Source organism: Amblyomma americanum, chromosome 6 (genome assembly GCF_052857255.1).
Source record: "Amblyomma americanum isolate KBUSLIRL-KWMA chromosome 6, ASM5285725v1, whole genome shotgun sequence".
Classification (NCBI taxonomy): Eukaryota; Metazoa; Arthropoda; class Arachnida; order Ixodida; family Ixodidae; genus Amblyomma; species Amblyomma americanum.
The window spans coordinates 88,961,700-88,971,538 of record NC_135502.1 but is presented as its reverse complement, the minus strand read 5'-3'; the positions used below and the strand labels follow the sequence as shown (position 1 = coordinate 88,971,538).

At 48.6% G+C, this 9,839-nt stretch overlaps 1 protein-coding gene across 1 annotated transcript in view; it reads right to left on the bottom strand.

The window, feature by feature from the left end:
- Positions 1-6,282: 6,282 nt before the first annotated feature.
- LOC144093832 (uncharacterized) overlaps positions 6,283-9,839 on the bottom strand; it is a 71,039-nt gene continuing 67,482 nt past the window's right edge. The window contains exons 2-3 of the mRNA XM_077627549.1: positions 9,732-9,809; positions 6,283-7,770 (exon numbers count right to left, since the gene is read on the bottom strand). Of these exons, the coding sequence (XP_077483675.1) occupies positions 7,223-7,770; positions 9,732-9,809 (626 nt within the window). The 3' untranslated portion in view covers positions 6,283-7,222. The remainder of the gene's footprint in view (positions 7,771-9,731; positions 9,810-9,839) is intronic.

Genomic DNA, 9,839 nt, shown 5'->3' with positions numbered 1-9,839 from the left:
TTGGGCAATCACTCCGGCGTTATATTGTTAGGCGCGAATAATAGAAGAAACTTTCTCTCGTAGAATTACGCAGTTTCTCTCGGCGTCTTAACTCTTCCAAACCGCTCTTGTCGCGGCCTTACCTGTCTCCTAGCGCGTGTCTCCATGGCAGGAGAAGTCGTGTGGGCGAGTGTATACTCATGCAGAGCCCACGACTGCAGTCGCAAGTCTGGCGTAAATAACGATGCGTCCCTTTGGCTGGGAGATTTAGACTGCCATGCGCGGCACTTCTTCAGCAGTGTCAACTGGCCTGAAACAATGAGAATTTCAGGCGACGATCGTTACGCCGCAGTCACGATGCCGCTGCGTCGTTTGCATCCCGCACAACGACTTCTTGTGTCTCTTCCCTTCCGCCATTGCCGCTGTCGAGCATCCCCCTCTGCACTCAGATGCCCCCTCCCCATGTGGCTGCTGCAGCGTGCGATGTGGCGCGGAGGTGCCTGGCTTGTGACACGTTTTAGTGCGAGCCCATTGTTTCAATTTACGGTGAGGCCATATGCAGACGCCTCCCTCCACAACCACACAGCCACTTTCGTAGTGCGCCCAGCACGCGAGGTCTTCCTTTAATGGCTTTTCCAGGAAAAACTCGTCCCTGTACGGAGCGCAAAATTTTTATGCACCGCCAGATGACGGGAAAGAGATGCTGCTTCGAGTGAATCGCGAGTTTTCGCAGGCTCTTTAGATTACGCGCGGAGGCAATTGCCGGAGTGGAAAGAAAAGTTGCGTTTTTTGCCCCGTTCCCGGAGAAGAAAATGAGTTGTGGGTGTTGCGGGTAGCTGTTTCTTTGTTGTTGTTGTTGTTGTTGCTATGAGTTACCAAATTGTGTGGCTTTCTGTTTTTCTTCAGCGTCAGTTTCTCTAATGCATGCAGAGAACGAACGAACGCTAGCTCTTCCAGATAATGTACAAAAGGTTACAACTGAACGAAGAATAGTCATGGCGTAAAGGAGCTGGTCTTCAGGAATCAAATTAGAAGATTTCAGAAAAGTTTCAGTGCCCTTCAGGGATTACAAGTAACGACCGTATATCAGTGGCCTAAAAATGTAATAAAATTATACGCTGCCAAATAGAGCCCATGAAAGTGCTGGATTATTTACTGGTGAAAATACTTTCTAACGGTAGGTCTAACTTTGATTTCACGTTACAGGCTGCTAAGAAAACCTGCCTGAGGAAACAATTGGTAGGGGCTACCAACAGTTGGAGTAAGAATGGCCGCAGGGCCGGTGAATGCAAGCTCACAGGAGGGAAGGAAAAGTGAGTTTTTATGACGCACGTCCTTTCATTTTCCCTTTGCCTTTCTGCTTATGCGAACATTTTGTAATAAACAAAGCTGGCAAATCGAGTACATCTATTGCACTCGACTTTGGAAATCGCCACGAAAGCGCTGTATAAACATGTTTCTGCTTACTACACGAAAGCAGTGTTAAAATCGTCGCGCGAGGCATGTCAATATTTTCTATCATATGTTTCATTCTTCTTAAACTGTGTACACGACACCATTCAGGCCTCATCACAACGAACAGTGCTTAATCAGTAAACTACTCGTAAAAAATGTCCCAAATAGGCACTTTATTCTTGAAAAGAAATTCGTACGCTTTCAAGCAAACAGAAACTCAAGCATCATGAAATCTAAGGTCTGACGAAATCTCGTCTGGTCGGGTAGAAGATTCATGACGGAAGAAAAAGGAACGCCGACCAAAAGGTTGTTGTTTAAAACGAAGACGTTTCGGCTTCCATACGGAAGCCTTGATCACTCAAGGCTGATCAAGGCTTCCGTATGGAAGCCGAAACGTCTTTGTTTTAAACAACAACCTTTTGGTCGGCGTTCCTTTTTCTTCAGTCATGAAACTCAAGCATCAAGTCATCAACATTTTCAGCGTTTTGCGCCCCGAAAACGTATGACCATCATTACGGAGCGAAGCGCGGACCCCTGGGCATACACAACGACAACTTTAGGTGGCTAGGAACAAACAGGTTCTAATATTTAAACGTGCACAAGCAATTTAGTATGAGCAAGACATTTTGAAGGCATGTATGCATATAGTTATATTGAAACTGAACTTGTGGTTCAGGTGTCCAACGATATATGAGACAGATACTGCGCCATTTGCTTCCCCAAAAACCAATTATTATTATTATTCGCCATCGGCAATTTGCCAGCTTTCGTATTTTAAACATCACCTAAATATGCATGAAAACAGAGACATCTCCTAATGTAGCAAAATTATCACTACTATTCCCAGCACAGAAAAAATTGCTATTTGCTATTTCCCAGTTTTTTTCTTCATACATATGGAGAAAATAGCTCAGAGTTTTTAGATTACGCACGCCTCAGTAACCGTGAGTTGAAGGCGGAGATATGTCAAGACAAGTTACAAAGCTGCATGTTTACTAGCATTCCGGGTCTCTTGTTGGCAGTTAGAACCGAATTTCTGCCTGTCTTTGCTTTTTCCTACACTGCTCCCATGCACCGACGTGAGGCAGTGTGAGGGAATCCAGGGCTTGACAAGTGTCTTTGCTCATATGCAAATACATTGCAATGCCCCCTGGCACGAGTCAATAAAGGCACCTCAATTTTGATGATGTTCATGAATGAAGGGTAGCATTCAGGTTCTAGCCTCAGTAGGTTTTGAGCCCACCCACTACTCTGGTAGTCGTACTTATCACTAAGGCAATTAGGAAAACTCGAACTGCATATTTGCATACTGAATATTTCTCTTTGACCTGAACATATCACTCGACATTTTTTTGTTGCTCGTCGCGCTGGTTGAAATTATTCTTATGTCTACCGCCTTCTTTTCTTTCAATGTACTTCTTACGTTCACTCATTCACTCACTTAGCCATGGCCGAAAGTTTTATGGTATGCGTGCGAGCTCGGCTTTTCAAGGGGGCATGGCTCACCTCTGGATGTACTCTATACACTACTCTTATCTTTCAAATTTAGTTTGTTTGGCCATATTCTTCATATTAGTCCACAGAAGGTACTGGCCTGGGCGTAAACAAGATATTGTCTCTCTCTCTCTCTCTCTCTCTCTCTCTCTCTCTCTCTCTCTCTCTCTTTATATATATATATATATATATATATATATATATATATATATATAAGCAGGTTACAAGCCAATTTCGAATTCCGAACAAACTATTGATCGAGATGAGTTACCTGCCCTTTCAAATCCCCCCCCCCCCCCCCCCAACTTGCAAGTCAATACTTGTGGTTTACCAAGTCAGTCTAGACTCTTGCACTTGCATTACGCCACAACTCGCATGAGTGCGTTTCCAGCATCTCGCGTTTTACACCTTCACATTTCACCAACGTTCGAAAGGGCACGACTGAATAAAGGCACTTGATGAACAAAAATTGCAAACAAAGGAAGAAATCAAGGCACTCTGAACAGTTGTATTGCACGGCGCATCTTCCTGAGCACACAAAACAAAAAGTGAAATAAAAAAAAATAAGGGAGAAACCACTTCACTCATACACAGACGTCGTGAAATATGGGACGGGCGGATCATATAGCTTTCTTCATAAATATCAATGTATCTCGCCGGAGACAATCACCACATTGCATACGTACCCTATACGACAGACTAAAGTACCACGTATAAAAAGGCAGACTCACAGCGGCAGAAGCGTGATATGAAACAGCGACGGAGCAACACAGTGGCAAAAGATCACGTCACACACTGCTCAAGCCAATGAGGCACGAGCTTTGAAAGCATGCGAAGGAAGTGAGAAGACTGGTCATTTCAACAAGCGTCAAAGAATGGGCTGTTTCTTTTTTCTTCGTGTTATATGTGCATCCGGGTTGTCGGTCCAAGCGAAAGAGCACGTAGTCAACAGAAGCGTCTCGTCCGGAGTTTAAAGGTCTACGTAAGGGTTATGAAGTAACAACCTTGTTGATTAATAATGTACTCGAATATAGGTGAGCAACGCCGAATTTAGCAATATGACCGAAGATGACCGTTTTCGTGTCCGTGATAGCGTAACCGCAAATGTCTTAGAGGACTGACGATTGTATACTGATATCCGGGCTTTGCCAAGACAAGACAAGTTCTCTGAGGTCGCTGCGCCGCTAACGATTTAGAAAGAAAGAGTGGGTACGAGCGTAAGAAAGCCCGAGACGCAAAAGCCCCCCTTCGGCGCGTTCTCTCCCCTTCGGTTCACCGAGTTTTCCGCCGCAAATAACATCCCGTTCGTGGTCACCAACCGACAGCCCAAGGAGAACACAGGCTCGCGCTTTGTGCCCGGGGAGACCAAGCGGAAGACAGCGCAAGGGCCTTCTGTCTGCAGCGCCACCTATGCGATTGCCCACTGTCGTCGTTGCGAGAGGCGATTTGTTTACGAAGACGCAAGGACCCCGCCAGAGTTGGGGCCGATTTGCAAGCCAACTCTCTCTCGGGTTCGAACCGCGGGCCGACGAGACCCAGACACGGTGGCGCCGGCGGTGCCGTTATTCAGGGCGCCCGGAGGCGCGCAGCCGTGGCCGCCGCCGGCGCCCCGGACGAAACATCCGCACGTCGCGCTCCACAAAGGACTCGCAGCACGCCGTGGAGACCGTTTGTTATGACGAACTGCGCGCCGTGCTCCTTCTAGCCACCGCCACCTCTACGCCCCTTTACTCTACCCCAGACAGGCGCCAAACGGCCGCTCTCAGCCGCCAGCACTCTTTGTGTTCGCGGTGCTCCCAAAAGCATTTAGCTTATAGCCCTGCTCCTGCCTTGGCTCGTTCTCGGCAACGTTCAAAGACTCTTGTCTATGAGGACGCGTCCTGCTCGGCCCGGAATTTCCAACGTCCGATAGTGTTCGTTTGTTCCCTGTTTTCTTTCGCGTTTAGGGCGCCTCCGCTATCTGCGCTAGATAAAAAAAAAAGCAAAGGCTTGGCACGAGCGAGACGGACGTCTCATTTCCCCGAATCAAGCGAGCTTGCTCTCACCCCTTCCCTCTCTCGTTCTACGGCCCTCACGGACGTATGCATATTCGTGCGCGCTTGAGTTCTCCACACCGTTGGCGCCTATGCTGCTGCTTCTGTTTGGGGCGTTCTCGCCATGTTTGGCTGGCGATAACCGTAATAAGAGGGCAGCGGAAAGAAAAAAAAAGAGGATAGCGGCGTATGAACAGGGTGCAGTTATGGTAATGCGCCTTCCACGCATCCATGCGTGCCTGCGATCCCAATGACCCCGTGCTGTTTGCTGTCGGTGGCAAGCGCGCGCTCGGCGACTGCGCGCTCGGGCCGTGTTGTGTGCGTGCGACAGTGGGCCGCTTATCGGCCAGCGCGAATGGGCTCTCCCAGCTGCGCGGCGTTGTTGCTTTGTGCGCATACCGCGCCATTAGCCGGAAGTGCCACTAGGGTGGCTCATTTGAATAGACTAACGAGCAGAGCTGAGGCGCCTTTGAGTGCGACTCTCGCGGGGCTGTGTCAGGCGCCTGGTTGCGGGACGTAAAAGGGGGCTGTTTGTTTTCGAGAATGTATACATTCTGTGCAACGTCCCCGCGTACACAGGACGTGACGCGGTGTCAAGGCGAAAAGTGGTTTGCGTTGCTCTTGTTAAGAAGCGCTCAGTAGCGCGGAAGTCGTCTGCGCGCTACCTCGGCTACATTTATTTAACTTGGCTCCGACAGCATGGGCGGATAGTCAGTCCAAAGCATGTAATTAAAACAGAATCTACCATCTTATCAATGTTTCTTCGAAAGCGGTTACCCACTGCTGACCGGTTTCCCCTGCTTTCTTGCTTATTGCCTAATCACCTGATTGCTCTGCAAGCACGACAAACGCAGCTCTAAGTTCTCAAAAAGACAGCTTCTTCAAAGGGAACAGGTGGAGATAACCCTCCCTTCTTTTAGCCTAGTGTAACCTTATACACACAAACATGAGCCATACAAAACGTACTCCAGTGGACAGAAATTCACATCTGTAATTGATCAACAAAAACTAGTGGAAGTGTGGGCTGTAATATCCTGAAGAATACCTGTATTGCTGCATGTGGAGTATCTTTTCGGCAAGCAGCCGTCACTGACTTCCCCACGTCATTAATCACAGCGCATTAACTAAATAAAAAAAAAACAGAAAACAACAGCAAAAGGGACGCTCTTCTTCAAGCTTGTTCAGAGTTATGCTCCGTGCACTCTTTGATTAGATCAGAGAACAGGTGGCAGCAGACGAAAAGAGAAAGAGAACGACAAGGGAAATCTGAGAAAACACATTGTACGTATACATTAGCAGGGTGGAGGTGGACAGCGGTCACTTCGTTTAATAACTTTCTTTTGCGGGGTGATACGTATATGTGCCGACAAGGCTGCAAGGTATAGCGAAAACGGACTCTAAATAGGTGACGACATTTAAAATAAACTCTCTCTCATTCTGCTCCGTAAAATCAACGCGACTGAACTACATAGAAAGACGCAGCCATCTATAGGAAAGCATGAGAGATTATGACACTAAATGCCCGTTGCAAATATTCGCGTAGCGTTTTTCTTTCTTTTTTTATCTGCATAGGTAGGCCGAACAAAAGACGAGCTACATCCCTACGTCGTCCGAGTGAAACTCCAAGGAGCATGGCACGATTTGAAAGCAAACGGTACATTACGTCACTTTGGTGATGCCGTGATCATAGCTCCCTGAGGGCTCTCGCCACTCGGCTTTCGGGCAGAGTGAATTCAAACAAATAAAAAAGGGACGGACACGCTTGGAACAACACAAGATTGCACAAAAAAATTAGCTAGAAAAAACAAAACAAAATACAGTCTTAGAAGCTATTTTGATTATAAGTCGTATTGCAAGCGGTCGCGGTGGCTTCCACAAGAGACGCACTGACCGGCCAATGCACGCTACAGAAGGCATCGTGTTAACGTCGAAGGCACACACTAACATTTAAATAGCCGCACTACTACAAAGGCACATCGGGACTCTGTATGTACATGAGCTCGACGTGAAAGGGGAACAGGAGATCTGATGATGACATACGAATGATGTGATCACTGGACGGACTTCGCGACCTTGTACGTTTTGTCCAGAATGAACTCTTCTACCAGAAAGGTACTTGACTCGAAGCAGGAGGAACCCACGGTGGCTGTTGCGCACGACTCACGCGTCACGCGTCCACGTGTAGGCGATGCATGCACTTCGAAGCACACACTTTCACGCGGGCCTCGCCGTGGCGGCGAAACTACAGGTTCTCCGGAACGTCACGCACGGGGCAGCGCTCCGCACGCCGATGACGCCGGACTCTTGACGTCCAGGCCGAGCGCGAGCGGTGCCGACGGCCGCTGCGGCGTCGGCGTCGAAGCGGCGTCCGGCGAGAGGTCGTCGTACGGCTCGTCGGGGTTCAGAATGACGTCGTCGTCCTTGTCGCTGTCGTCGCTATCCCTGTGTTCGACTCCCGAAGCGTCCGACGAGGACTTGGCAGCAGAGGCCGGCCCCGAGGTGGCCGACGAAGAAGACTGCGGCAGGAGACCAGAGTCCACGCCGCTCGAGGACTGCTTGCCGGTGTGCTTGGCCTCCAGGCGCGCTTGCTCGTTGATCTCCTTGACGGCGCGCAACTCTTTCTTGAGCTTCATGCGCCGGTTCTGGAACCAGATCTTGATCTGACGCTCGGTGAGACACAGGGCGTGCGCAATCTCGATGCGCCGCCGCCGGGTCAGGTAGTGGTTGAAGTGGAACTCCTTCTCCAGTTCCAGCGTCTGGTAGCGCGTGTACGTCTGTCTGCCACGCCGCCGTGGACAGCCATTAGGACCTGCGAGAGGGTTTGTGAGAGACTATAGGGGGCGCGAGTGAGCGGGACATGAGAAATGGCAACGCGCACTCGCGCAAAAGTCGCGAGTCCGCCAAACTTTAACGAACGCGAAATGCTCCAGTGCGTTCCTCAGACTGTGCGAAGTTCTATAGCGTCGTCATAGTAATTCGAAAAAAAAAGAGAGAAAAGGAATTTCGCAAGTCTTGTTCTGTCGACGCCGTGTGTTTCCACACAAGGGGAGATTAAGGGTGCTGAGGACACAGCTACCGGACGATCTTGATGCAAGCAAAGTAATATGCTTCGACAGACGTCCTTTCTTGGTCAGTGCCGACAGGAAGAACCGATGTGAAACGTCTAAGCGATCCTAATTCGTGCTTTAAAGCTCTGGTGTGTTTAGAGATGTGTTAATGGTGATTACGCTGATTTTAGCAGGGTAACAGCAAACGTTTATTCCGACGGAATTGGCGCACTGTTGCGGAAGTAAGCCTACTCTGCACATGACTATGGAAATCTATTGCTTGATATACGAAGAGTAAATGCAGCGCGTCAGCGACTTTATATGCCCTTTAAAGTAGCTTAGAAATTCGATTTTAAGAGAGGTTCACAAGAACGCGATCTACAGGAGTTATTAACCTTCTTTGTTTTGTACACGGTCACCAGAATGCTGCATCGAGCGAAAGAACCCCTGATGTCGTGGGCTCTCGTCTGCACGCCTCCAAAAATATGCAGCATGAAAGAGAAATCGCATACCAGGTTGTTAGTTGTTTTTGGAATGTATTTCACCTCCTACGATCACATTTCTCCTCGCCATAATCATACTTCTCACCAAGTCAGCATATTCGATGCATCTCCCAGTCAATCGCGCATCAGCAAGGTTATAAAATGAATAACCTAAGATTTTTTCCAAATTTTGCAAAAATATTAGCCCCTGTGACTACTTTCCGGCTGCCTTTAGATTAACGCCTCCATAATTGCCGCCATAGAAAGATGTTGGAGTTCTGCTTATAAATATTTATTTCTCTTTGAAAGCACCATGCACCGAAAACATTACGTAAAACTTTCATCTGCAGTCCTATAACTAACAGCGTTTTCTCCAAGCACCCGAACTTTCGTCTCACACAAGCTTTTGTGCTCCGTGCAAAATTCTTGTCCGCGCTTCTTTATCGTAAGCGCATTTTTTACACACAATCGACATTACCATTACTTGCGCGGAACTGCCCAGCATTCAGGGCCCGTGATACAAACTGCTATAGAGTGAATGCGCGTTTCGCTCGTACATTCGAGCGTTCGGTTTCGCGGACAATCCGGCATGCACGCGAATATTTAAACCGAGCACTTGCCGCCACTGTAAGAACAATTCCGCATTCAGCGAGGCAATCGTCGGTTCCGCGAAGCAATCGGCGCTTTCCATTCACGAAAGGGCCGTAAATAACAACTACGGTTCGTTATTCTAATGAAAGGGAGCGCTCCGGGTCGTTAGCTCGCTTGAGCATTAATGGCAACCGTTCTCAGGCTGATGAGCGCGCTCGCAAGTGCTTACATTGCGACCTGAAAATGGAACGCGAAAGCGTGCATGTATTATATGTATACATAGGGACACGCATGCACACATCGTTCAGCATGCGCACATAGGTACGACGCTTGTGTGACCCGAAATTAATAACGAAATAAAATGCGGTCATTCGTCGGGTATAACGCGCATTTATACCCGCACGCGCTTTGTGTAGGCGCTCTACATACCAGCATGACTCCGTTCACGCGGATAGAATTATACATGGAAGGGGAACGTTTGTTCGCCACCTCTTCAACGCAACGGCACCAATTCTTCGCCCATGTTTATGGGCCATAAGTTCTTGCGAGGTTTCGTTGCTCTTGCGTGCACCCTTTCAATGGAGTGTGGCCTCGTGTTCAAAGAATGCATCAGTGACCCACAACGAGGAGTGAAAGAAGGCATTCAGTACCTGAGAACAGGTGGAACGAGTGCGGGTATTCTTCCACCCGGTGATGCAGCTTGTGGGCGGCCGCACGGAACGCTGATCCTGCGATAGGCAAAATAAGAACATTTGGGG